Below are 12,500 nucleotides of genomic sequence, written 5' to 3'. Positions count from 1 at the left end.
TCACACAGCATTCTGTCAGGAGAGAGAGAGAGAGACACCACACAGCATTCAGTCAGGAGAGAGAGACATCACACAGCGTTCTGTCAGGAGAGAGAGACATCACACAGCATTCAGTCAGGAGAGAGAGAGAGAGACATCACACAGCGTTCTGTCAGGAGAGAGAGAGAGAGACACCACACAGCATTCTGTCAGGAGAGAGAGAGACATCACACAGCGTTCTGTCAGGAGAGAGAGAGACACCACACAGCATTCTGTCAGGAGAGAGAGAGAGACATCACACAGCATTCTGTCAGGAGAGAGAGAGACATCACACAGCATTCAGTCAGGAGAGAGAGAGAGAGACACCACACAGCATTCTGTCAGGAGAGAGAGAGAGAGACACCACACAGCATTCTGTCAGGAGAGAGAGAGAGACATCACACAGCATTCTGTCAGGAGAGAGAGAGAGAGACATCACACAGCATTCAGTCAGGAGAGAGAGAGAGACATCACACAGCATTCTGTCAGGAGAGAGAGAGAGACACCACACAGCATTCTGTCAGGAGAGAGAGAGAGACATCACACAGCATTCAGTCAGGAGAGAGAGAGAGAGAGACACCACACAGCATTCTGTCAGGAGAGAGAGAGACATCACACAGCATTCAGTCAGGAGAGAGAGAGAGAGAGAGACACCACACAGCATTCTGTCAGGAGAGAGAGAGAGAGACATCACACAGCATTCTGTCAGGAGAGAGAGAGAGACATCACACAGCATTCAGTCAGGAGAGAGAGAGAGACATCACACAGCATTCAGTCAGGAGAGAGAGAGAGAGACATCACACAGCATTCAGTCAGGAGAGAGAGAGACATCACACAGCTGTCTGTCAGCAGAGACAGAGAGAGACACCACACAGCTGTCTGTCAGCAGAGACAGAGAGACAGAGAGACACCACACAGCTGTCTGTCAGGAGAGACAGAGAGACAGAGAGACATCACACAGCATTCTGTCAGGAGAGAGAGAGAGAGACATCACACAGCATTCAGTCAGGAGAGAGAGAGAGAGAGACATCACACAGCATTCAGTCAGGAGAGAGAGAGACATCACACAGCTGTCTGTCAGCAGAGACAGAGAGAGACACCACACAGCTGTCTGTCAGCAGAGAGAGAGAGAGACACCACACAGCTGTCTGTCAGCAGAGAGAGAGACACACCACACAGCTGTCTGTCAGCAGAGAGAGAGAGAGACACCACACAGCTGTCTGTCAGCAGAGAGAGAGAGAGACACCACACACCTGTCTGTCAGCAGAGAGAGAGACACACCACACAGCTGTCTGTCAGCAGAGAGAGAGACACACCACACAGCTGTCTGTCAGCAGAGAGAGAGAGAGAGACACACCACACAGCTGTCTGCCTACCTTTTCGAAGCCCATGGCAGTGAGTTTGTCTATCTTCCGTGTGTATTCTGGTCCGGGAACAGGGGCTCCCCCGTAGTAATGGCCCCATAACCTGGCTGTCTGCGTAAACATCTCTGGGTTCTGCTTATACTGGGAGAGAAGAAACCCGGTTACAGAACGAGGTCGAAGAGAAACCCGGTTATAGAACGAGGTCGAGGAGAAACCCGTTTACAGAACGACGTCGAGGAGAAACCCGTTTACAGAACGAGGTCGAGGAGAAACCCGTTTACAGAACGACGTCGAGGAGAAACCCGTTTACAGAACGACGTCGAGGAGAAACCCGTTTACAGAACGAGGTCGAGGAGAAACCCGTTTACAGAACGAGGTCGAGGAGAAACCCGGTTACAGAACGAGGTCGAGGAGAAACCCGGTTACAGAACGACGTCGAGGAGAAACCCGTTTACAGAACGAGGTCGAGGAGAAACCCGTTTACAGAACGAGGTCGAGGAGAAACCCGTTTACAGAACGACGTCGAGGAGAAACCCGGTTACAGAACGAGGTCGAGGAGAAACCCGTTTACAGAACGACGTCGAGGAGAAACCCGTTTACAGAACACTGACAGATTTATACCGGTACCTGATTGGAGAGGAGGAACACTGACAGATTTATACCGGTACCTGATTGGAGAGGAGGAACACTGACAGACAGATTCATACCGGTACCTGATTGGCCACTACTGCATCCTGGGGGTCGTCTGGTTCCGCTGCAGCCAGAAGAGCCTGGAGGGACAACAGTACTGTCCTCAGAGTCATCGCTGCTGCCCTGGGAGACAGGAAGAGGAGGGGTTGGAGAGAGGAGGTACTAACCTGGGAGACAGGAAGAGGAGGGGTTGGAGAGAGGAGGTACTAACCTGGGAGACAGGAAGAGGAGGGGTTTGAGAGAGAGGGGTTAGAGAGAGGAGGTGCTGCCCTGGGGGAAGGAGAAGGAGGAGTTGTAGGGAGAGAGGAGGGGTTATAGGGAGGAGGAGTTATAAGGAGAGGGGAGGGGTTATAGAGAGGAGGAGTTGTAGGGAGGGAGGAGGAGTTGTAGGGAGAGAAGAGGGGTTATAGAGAGAGAGGAGTTATAGGGAGAGGGGAGGGGTTATAGGGAGAGAGGAGGGGTTATAGGGAGGAGGAGTTATAGGGAGAGGGGAGGGGTTATAGAGAGGAGGAGTTGTAGGGAGAGATGAGTTGTAGGGAGGGAGGAGGGGTTATATGGAGGAGGAGTTATAGGGAGAGAGGATGGGTTATAGAGAGGAGGAGTTGTAGGGAGGGAGGAGGAGTTGTAGGGAGGGAGGAGGAGTTGTAGGGAGGGAGGAGGGGTTATAGGGAGGGAGGAGGGGTTATATGGAGGAGGAGGGGTTATAGGGAGGAGGAGTTGTAGGGAGGGAGGAGGGGTTATATGGAGGAGGAGTTATAGGGAGAGAGGATGGGTTATAGAGAGGAGGAGTTGTAGGGAGGGAGGAGGAGTTGGAGGGAGGAGGGGTTATAGGGAGGGAGGAGGGGGTTATATGGAGGAGGAGGGGGGGGTTATAGGGAGGAGGAGTTGTAGGGAGGGAGGAGGGGTTATAGGGAGGAGTTGTAGGGAGAGAGGAGGGGTTATAGGGAGGAGTTGTAGGGAGGAGGAGTTGTAGGGAGAGAGCAGGGGTTATAGGGAGGAGTTGTAGGGAGGAGGAGTTGTAGGGAGAGGGGAGGGGTTATAGGGAGGAGTTGTAGGGAGGAGGAGTTGTAGGGAGAGAGGAGGGGTTATAGGGAGGAGTTGTAGGGAGGAGGAGTTGTAGGGAGAGAGGAGGGGTTATAGGGAGGAATTGTAGGGAGGGAGGAGGGGTTATAGGGAGGAGTTGTAGGGAGGGAGGAGGGGAGGGGTTATAGAGAGGAGGAGTTGTAGGGGGAGGGGTTATAGAGAGGAGGAGTTGTAGGGAGGGAGGAGGGGTTATAGAGAGGAGGAGTTGTAGGGAGAGAGGAGGGGTTATAGGGAGGAGTTGTAGGGAGGGAGGAGGGGAGGGGTTATAGAGAGGAGGAGTTGTAGGGGGAGGGGTTATAGAGAGGACGAGTTGTAGGGAGGGAGGAGGGGTTATAGAGAGGAGGAGTTGTAGGGAGGGGGGAGGAGTTGTAGGGAGAGAGGAGTGGTTATAGGGAGGAGGAGTTGTAGGGAGAGGGGAGGGGTTATAGGGAGGAGGAGTTGTAGGGAGAGGGGTTGTAGGGAGGGAGGAGGAGTTGTAGGGAGAGGGGAGGGGTTATAGGGAGAGGGGAGTGGTTATAGGGAGGACGAGTTGTAGGGAGAGGGGAGGGGTTATAGGGAGAGAGGAGGGGTTATAGGGAGGAGGAGTTGTAGGGACAGGGGAGGGGTTATAGAGAGGAGGAGTTGTAGGGAGAGGGGAGGGGTTATAGGGAGGAGGAGTTGTAGGGAGAGAGGAGGGGTTATAGTGAGGAGTTGTAGGGAGGAGGAGTTGTAGGGAGAGGGGAGGGGTTATAGGGACGAGGAGTTGTATGGAGAGGGGAGGGGTTATAGGGAGGAGTTGTAGGGAGAGGGGAGGGGTTATAGGGAGGAGTTGTAGGGAGAGGGGAGGAGTTATAGGGAGGAGGAGTTGTAGGGAGAGGGGAGGGGTTATAGGGAGGAGGAGTTGTAGGGAGAGGGGAGGGGTTATAGGGAGGAGGAGTTGTAGGGAGAGGGGAGGGGCGTAACTATGTGTGACTCACCACTGGTCCTTGAGGATGTCCAGACAGATGGCTCCTGTTACTGAGCTGATGTTGGGGTGCCAGATCTTAGTGATGAACCTCACCTGGGGAGAGACAGGGGTGAGAAACACCAGGTAGTAGTGGACCATCAGTGACTCTTAAAGGGATGTGTTTCTCACCTTGGGAGGGTTAGTAAAGGGATGTGTTTATCACCTTGGGAGGGTTATTAAAGGGATGTGTTTCTCACCTTGGGAGGGTTATTAAAGGGATGTGTTTCTCACCTTGGGAGGGTTATTAAAGGGATGTGTTTCTCACCTTGGGAGGGTTATTAAAGGGATGTGTTTCTCACCTTGGAAGGGTTATTAAAGGGATGTGTTTCTCACCTTGGGAGGGTTATTAAAGGGATGTGTTTCTCACCTTGGGAGGGTTATTAAAGGGATGTGTTTCTCACCTTGGGAGGGTTATTAAAGGGATGTGTTTCTCACCTTGGGAGGGTTATTAAAGGGATGTGTTTCTTACCTTGGGAGGGTTATTAAAGGGATGTGTTTCTCACCTTGGGAGGGTTATTAAAGGGATGTGTTTCTCACCTTGGGAGGGTTATTAAAGGGATGTGTTTATCACCTTGGGAGGGTTATTAAAGGGATGTGTTTCTCACCTTGGGAGGGTTATTAAAGGGATGTGTTTCTTACCTTGGGAGGGTTATTAAAGGGATGTGTTTCTCACCTTGGGAGGGTTATTAAAGGGATGTGTTTCTCACCTTGGGAGGGTTATTAAAGGGATGTGTTTCTCACCTTGGGAGGGTTATTAAAGGGATGTGTTTCTCACCTTGGGAGGGTTATTAAAGGGATGTGTTTCTCACCTTGGGAGGGTTATTAAAGGGATGTGTTTTCTTACCTTGGGAGGGTTATTAAAGGGATGTGTTTCTCACCTTGGGAGGGTTATTAAAGGGATGTGTTTCTCACCTTGGGAGGGTTATTAAAGGGATGTGTTTCTCACCTTGGGAGGGTTATTAAAGGGATGTGTTTCTCACCTTGGGAGGGTTATTAAAGGGATGTGTTTCTCACCTTGGGAGGGTTATTAAAGGGATGTGTTTCTCACCTTGGGAGGGTTATTAAAGGGATGTGTTTCTCACCTTGGGAGGGTTATTAAAGGGATGTGTTTCTCACCTTGGGAGGGTTATTAAAGGGATGTGTTTCTCACCTTGGGAGGGTTATTAAAGGGATGTGTTTCTCACCTTGGGAGGGTTATTAAAGGGATGTGTTTCTCACCTTGGGAGGGTTATTAAAGGGATGTGTTTCTCACCTTGGGAGGGTTATTAAAGGGATGTGTTTCTCACCTTGGGAGGGTTAAAGGGATACGTTTCTGGGATTTTGATTTCCAGTTGAAATCTGCCACCTTAGAAAGGAGAAAAAAACAGTGCATATATGATCTGTATTGGTGTATGTGCTTATGTGTGAGTGAGCAGGTGTGTGTGTGTGAGCAGGTGTGTGTGTGAGTGAGCAGGTGTGTGTGAGTGAGTGAGTGACCAGGTGTGTGTGTGTGTGAGCAGGTGTGTGTGTGACCAGGTGTGTGTGTGTGAGTGAGCAGGTGTGTGTGTCACCTTCGTACGGCGTGTCTGGTGGTCCTGCGATCTCTCCTCGCAGCTCTGTGAAGTTTTCATCTACCAGATCCACCTTGATCTGGTTTTTACTCGTCTGGGAGAGAAAGAGAGGGAGGGAGAGAGACGGATGGGAGAGAGAGGGAGGATGGGAGGGATGAGGAGAGAGAGGGAGGGAGAGGGATGGGAGAGAGAGGGAGGAGGGGAGGGATGAGGAGCGAGAGGGAGGGAGCGAGAGGGAGGAGGAGAGAGAGGGAGGGAGAGGGATGGGAGAGAGAGGGAGGAGGAGAGAGAGGGAGGGAGAGGGAGGAGGGGAGGGATGAGGAGAGAGAGGGAGGGAGAGGGATGGGAGAGAGAGGGAGGAGGGATGAGGACAGAGAGGGAGGGAGAGAGGGATGGGAGAGAGAGGGAGGGAGAGGGATGGGAGAGGGATGAGGAGGGGGAGAGGGATGAAGAGGGGGAAGAGAGTGGGAGAGGGATGAAGAGGGATTGTGGTTCCGTAGGACCCTTCTCCATTGACAGTCCGTCCATCAGACCCCATCAACACAGTTATAGCAGTAGTCCACTGTCTGCCCCAATACTTCCCTTGTTCTTATTGCAATAGGATATGGGAGATCCACATTTTCATTTAGCAAGCTAAACAACTAAACAGTCTCTCATGATGTGCTATATTAAAGAACTGACAACAGTCTAGCTATCGAGCTACAGGGTCCAAAACTTCCTAAATAAATAATGTCTTCATAGCAAAGACACTGGCTTATTACATAGTGAGAGGGGTGCACCAAGGCAGCTGTCAAACTAGCAGGCTAGCTAACAAGCTAGCTACCTAGCAACACAAGTTTCCCCCTTCAGCTAGTTAGCTAATGTCAGCTACAAAAACGTCAACACAGGGAGGAAAAAACTAACTATTGTTTAGCATCTTGACAACTATTTGGGCTGACACTCGACATTTTGGCGTTAGGGACTTTTGTTTTTTGTTTGTATGGGGTTTTGTCTTGTTATCTGTCCCAGGCCTGTCCCCTTGGGCTAACATCCGCGATATTTCCTGATCTGTGTCGCCGACACCCTTTCACTTCGCACCGGGCATGTTGTCGCACAATCACCGATAAAGTTCCCCTCGATGGGGCCTCGCTTGTTTTCCACTGCATCAGAAACGCAGATTGGATAACTCGCAAGCTGACATGTTCCTTTGCATGACAACTTGCAAACATAAACAACTACAGTTTTAATTTAAACTGGTTAAAAACACGATTTGCCATAAGTAACCGTAAATAGTCGTAAGGATATTTTTTTAATCAAACCTCTTCGCTTTTCAGAACTTCTTTGAACTCCCGTTTGATCCTCTGGACCGCTATATTCGCCATGGCTCTGCCGTCTCCCTCCGTCCAGTAGCGGGATGTTACACCTGGTCGGGCCTCGGTCCACTCCCGTTGCTATGTGGATATCTTCTGTTACACTCTCCAATCCTCCTCTCTCCCTTTCTCTCTATATCTCTATATCTCTATCACTGTCTATCTCTCTCTTTCTCTCTACCTCTCTCTCTTTCTCTCTACCTCTCTCTCTCTACCTCTCTCTCTTTCTCTCTACCTCTCTCTCTTTCTCTCTACCTCTCTCTCTTTCTCTCTACCTCTCTCTCTTTCTCTCTACCTCTCACTACCTCTCTCTTTCTCTCTACCTCTATCTATCTTCCCCTCTCTCCTCTGCTTCGTTCACTCTCCTTTCTTTCCCCTCTTCAAAAACACAGCGCTCCTTTCTTGAAAATGCCTGCAGCACAGTCTTGTCAGTAACTGAGGCTGGAAATATGAACACAGTTTGTTTTTTTGCCACAGAACTAACCTTACTAGAACATGTGAATGTCTGTGAAAGGTTGGTTTTGTGGAAATAGCTAGAAAGAGGAACGTTGTTGTTGTTGTTGTTGTCAAGCACTGCTGTATTCCTCTGTTTGGAGTCATGTGATATGATGGGATGGTGTGAATACATCACTTTCTCATCATATGTAACTGTAAATACCACTATTCATATGTAACTTTTATATGACTAAGAAGGTTATATCGGGGCCTGTGTCAAACCACAAGTGATACATTGTAGCTGCACACAGTTTAGGAAATTCTCTCTCTGACACACAACACGGTACATTGTCACTAATTCTCACTGTCTGTCTGTGTGTCTTTGCTACCAGTGTCCGGTATAATAGATTGCCTATTGGTCGAGGGTAAAATCCCCGTGGAGTTGACATCTCCAGCATCTTCTCTGTTGTTATGACCTGCTGAACAGGGACAGGCCTGTGTGACACATTTTTCCAGACATCTCTGTCCTTTTCCGTCAACACGGATGGACTCTAATTCAGAGAAAATACAGAGTTTGTTTTATCATTCACTTGAACATGAAGGTCACATGAACAGACTTTTCTGGGGGCATTTTGGGGGGAAAGAGATGACACAAGAGTTACTGAGTTAATCAGCAGATATTGATTTTGTTGTACCCCTGACATGTAGTGTTATTCTTCACAACATACTCCATCTGTCACTGGGTGATTGATTGACCATGTATATTTTGTTTACTTTCCGTACGTCATCGCAGCTTAACTCGCTCTTGACTTTGATTGGCTGAAATGATATCCCGCTGGATATCTAAACCAATCGGATGTCTGAGACAGTTGAAACGCTGAGTTGGAAAAAAAAACAACGAAAGTTTCCACGTTACCACAGTCACAAAGTTAAAATTGCTAACCTTATGCATAACCTTAAATAGCATTTTGGTATAATTTATTTTCATACATCTTTACAATAATGTCAGTGTGGTTAAGATTTAAAATACAATTGAAAAAGAGAAATTGTAGAAATAGGCGCTATTTATGACTTTATGGCTGTGGTAACTAGTGACGACTCGGAGATCCTGTCTACTCGGAGATCTCGCGTGATGTCCGTGACGTGGCTGTCGCGTTCTGTATCAAAACACAGACAGGCAGAGCTTGGGTGCTATCATTAGTTCCCCGTTTTGCAACTAAAACCACCGTTTCTATTGGACAGTATCGGGTAGGTCCCCTCCCGTTTCGTTTGCCTCCGTTTATGGAACGTTTTGCAACAGAATTGGCATAATGAATGAGCCCCTGGAAATCTTCTACTGTACAGATGAAAACAGTTTGACCAGCTGTGGCTTTCTGATTACGTGTCTACAGTCGGGAACGATAACAACAAGAAACATACATTCACTGGACTTTAAAGCTGCGTCTGGATCAGTGTGTTCAGGTAAGTGTCGTCTCTCTGTCCCTTCAATAACACAGCAAAACGCAAATTCACTGGCAGCGCTGGGTAAAAGTACTGAATCTACAGGGTCGGTAGCATAAACGCATCCACACGTAACGAATGAAGTTTTGGATTATAATATGCATCAAAAAGCTCCAATGCGAAGTTGGACCTCTATTTGGCTAGACGGCACCAACAGATCTGGGTCCAGGCTAGACGGCACCAACAGATCTGGGTCCAGGCTAGACGGCACCAACAGATCTGGGTCCAGGCTAGACGGCACCAACAGATCTGGGTCCAGGCTAGACGGCACCAACAGATCTGGGTCCAGGCTAGACGGCACCAACAGATCTGGGTCCAGGCTAGACGGCACCAACAGATCTGGGTCCAGGCTAGACGGCACCAATAGAAGTTGCACCTATATTTTTTCGAGTTTTTACATAAAACGGATCAGAGAACCGAAGTCATGCCGGAAAAGAAAACTGCGGTGTGTGACGTAATATGGAGGACCGGACAAGACAGCCTCTTCCCTGTAAATGTCTATGTAAACTCCCGACAAAAAATAACTTCACTTCAAATTATCCGCAGTCATGACTTCTGGTTTCACTTAAATGTATCAGCCAACTTACAAAGCAAATTACTTTTATGAATGTATAGGTACAAAATAAGTTTGCCATCTTGCTAGCCAACTATAGCCTACTAATGTTAGCCATTTACTAACTGTTAGTACTGCGTGAACCAGTTGCTATCAACGCTTAGCTTACAGCTACATTAAAGGAAACAAAAGTTTTGAAATACATAACGCCCATCTAACCACTTATCTAATAATGTGGCCGGTATATGCAGTTATCTTAGGACACTCGTTAATGAAATATTTCTACAGGACACAGTTTGTATTATTATATAGTTTTTATTATTGTTCAATAATATAAGACAGGAGGACTTTGTCAGCCTTGGATGTGTACTCCCAGAGACTAGCTGCTAACAGGTTAGAGTTGGGGTGGCAGGGTAGCCTAGTGGTTAGGGAGTTGGACTAGTAACCGAAAGGTTGCGAGTTCAAATCCCCGACCTGACAAGGTACAAATCTGCCCCTGAACAGGCAGTTAACCCACTGATCCTGTCATTGAAAATAATAATTTGTTCTTAACTGACTTGCCGAGTTAAATAAAGGTTTTAAAGATATTGAACTGAAGAGGCCTAACTTTGCTGCTTCAATGTTCTGTTAAAAGGGTGATTTGGCTCTGGAAGCCTGAACCAGCTAAATACTCTCATCTGGACATGAATCGATTCTCTATTGCTCTACAGTTCTAGAAACATAAATCCCTTTTTAACTTTCACATCAAAATAATTTCACAAATGCAACATTTAAAAAAACAGTATTTTGTTGAGTGACATGTTTGTGGCCGTTTGTCTTCTGTTGACACACAGGTGTTCAGAGACTCAGATAATTCATCAGGTCGTCCACTCTGTCCTCTGTTGACACACAGGTGTTCAGAGACTCAGATAATTCATCAGGTCGTCCACTCTGTCTTCTGTTGACACACAAGTGTTCAGAGACTCAGATAATTCATCAGGTCGTCCACTCTGTCTTCTGTTGACACACAAGTGTTCAGAGACTCAGATAATTCATCAGGTCGTCCACTCTGTCTTCTGTTGACACACAGGTGTTCAGAGACTCAGATAATTCATCAGTTTGTCCACTCCGTCTTGTGGTCTCATCCCAGGTGTGTGTGTGGTCTCATCCCAGGTGTGTGTGTGTGGTCTCATCCCAGGTGTGTGTGTTTTATCAGGTGATCGTAATGGCGGAGGGAGGCTTTGACCCCTGTGAGTGCATCTGCACGCAGGAGCACGCCATGAGACGACTCATCAACCTGGTAAGAGTGTGTGTCTGTGTGTGTGTCTGTGTCTGTGTGTGTCTGTGTGTGTGTGTGTGTGTCTGTGTATGTGTGTCTGTGTGTCTGTGTGTCTGTGTCTGTCTGTGTGTGTCTGTCTGTGTGTGTGTGTGTGTCTGTGTGTGTCTGTGTGTCTGTGTGTGTGTGTGTGTGTGTGTCTCTGTGTGTGTGTGTGTCTGTGTGTGTGTGTGTCTATCTGTCTGTGTGTGTGTGTGTGTGTGTGTGTGTGTGTGTGTGTGTGTGTGTGTGTGTGTGTGTGTGTGTGTCTCTGTGTGTGTCTCTCTTCATGTTTGTGGTAGAAGTACTTCTGTTTCTAAATTGTAATGTTACTAACTTAAGGAGAGGGGAGGAGAGGAGGGGAGGAGAGGGGAGGGAGAGGAGAGGAGAGGGGAGGGAGGGGAGAGGAGAGAGAAGAGGAGAGGAGAGGAGAGGGGGGAGGGGAGGGGGGGAGGGGGGAGAGGAGAGGAGAGGGGAGGGGAGGAGAGGGGGGGAGGAGAGGGGAGGGAGGGGAGGAGGAGGGGAGGGGAGGGGAGGGGGAGGGGAGGAGAGGGGAGGGGGGAGGGGAGGGGGGAGGGGGAGGGGAGGAGAGGGGGGAGGAGAGGGGAGGGGAGGAGAGGAGAGGAGAGAGGGAGGAGGGGAGAGGGAGGAGGAGGGGGAGAGGGGAGGAGAGAGAGGGAGAGGGGGAGGGAGAGGGAGAGGAGAGGAGAGAGGGGGGAGAGGAGAGAGAGGGAGAGGGGAGAGGAGGGAGAGGAGAGGAGAGGAGAGAGGGGGAGAGGGGAGAGGAGAGAGGGGGAGAGAGGAGAGGAGAGAGAGAGGGAGAGGGGAGAGGAGAGGAGAGGAGAGGAGAGGAGAGGAGAGAGGGGGAGAGGGGAGAGGAGAGGAGAGGAGAGAAGGAAACCTATAGTCAGTTGTACAACCTGAATGAATTCAACTGAAACTGTGTCTTCCGCATTTACCCCAACCCGTCTGAATCAGAGAGGTGGGGGGGGGGGGGAGGGGGGCTGCCATCATCCACGTCAACATTCAATCTGACTAAGACTGACCGCAGGATACAGCATGACCCTGATGGGGGGGGGGGGCTTGTTCACTTCCCTCAGTACATTAGATATAGTTAGCCCTCGACCAACCCAGTCTTTTTTTTTTTTTTACATTTGAGAGAGATTTGTACATCGTTGCAACACTGTAAACGGACATAATATTATTGTTTTGAAACTTCTGTGAGTGTAATGTTTACTGTTCATTTTTATTGTTTATTTCACTTTTGTTTATTATCTACTTCACTTACTTTGGCAATTTTAACATATGTTTCCCATGACAATAATGCCCTTAAATTGAAGAGACAGAGAGAGAGAAGGAGACAGCGAGACAGAGAGGGAGAGACAGAGAGATACAGACAGAGAGAGACAGACAGAGAGAGAGAGAGAAAAAGGTGAGAGACACAAGGAGAGAAGGAGGGAGAGGAAAAGTGTGTGGGACTGTGGAGGCTCTGAGTCAGCAGCACATCCTGGTTCCTGCTGTCTGTCTCTCTGTGTTTGTCTTGAGGACTGACAGACAGACACACACGCGGTTGCGCGCACAGACACACACACACACACACACACACACACACACACACACACACACACACACACACACACACACACACATAGATGGTGTCTCTCTCTCTTTCTGTGCTT

The 12,500-nt window shown here is 48.8% G+C and overlaps 2 protein-coding genes across 5 annotated transcripts in view; one reads left to right on the top strand and one right to left on the bottom strand.

Moving 5' to 3' along the window:
- LOC135507218 (ubiquitin-conjugating enzyme E2 K-like) overlaps positions 1–7,560 on the bottom strand; it is a 13,793-nt gene extending 6,233 nt beyond the window's left edge. Inside the window, exons 1-6 of the mRNA XM_064926811.1 lie at positions 6,989–7,560; positions 5,691–5,784; positions 5,427–5,485; positions 4,112–4,194; positions 2,096–2,195; positions 1,395–1,523 (exon numbers count right to left, since the gene is read on the bottom strand). Coding sequence (XP_064782883.1) covers positions 1,395–1,523; positions 2,096–2,195; positions 4,112–4,194; positions 5,427–5,485; positions 5,691–5,784; positions 6,989–7,051 — 528 coding nt within the window. The 5' untranslated portion in view covers positions 7,052–7,560. The remainder of the gene's footprint in view (positions 1–1,394; positions 1,524–2,095; positions 2,196–4,111; positions 4,195–5,426; positions 5,486–5,690; positions 5,785–6,988) is intronic.
- A 1,111-nt stretch (positions 7,561–8,671) lies between these two features.
- smim14 (small integral membrane protein 14) overlaps positions 8,672–12,500 on the top strand; it is a 15,648-nt gene continuing 11,819 nt past the window's right edge. The window contains exons 1-2 of one of the 4 annotated variants that reach the window (XM_064926807.1): positions 8,672–8,935; positions 10,705–10,806. In XM_064926807.1, coding sequence (XP_064782879.1) covers positions 10,732–10,806 — 75 coding nt within the window. In that variant the 5' untranslated portion in view covers positions 8,672–8,935; positions 10,705–10,731. Of the gene's footprint in view, positions 8,936–10,578; positions 10,680–10,704; positions 10,807–12,500 lie in introns of those variants that run through there. The other 3 variants (XM_064926810.1, XM_064926806.1, XM_064926809.1) reach the window with 3 other exon arrangements.

Source organism: Oncorhynchus masou, chromosome 20 (assembly GCF_036934945.1).
Source record: "Oncorhynchus masou masou isolate Uvic2021 chromosome 20, UVic_Omas_1.1, whole genome shotgun sequence".
Lineage (NCBI taxonomy): Eukaryota > Metazoa > Chordata > Actinopteri > Salmoniformes > Salmonidae > Oncorhynchus > Oncorhynchus masou.
Note: the sequence above shows the minus strand (reverse complement) of the source record. Positions and strands in the feature narration are given on the sequence as shown.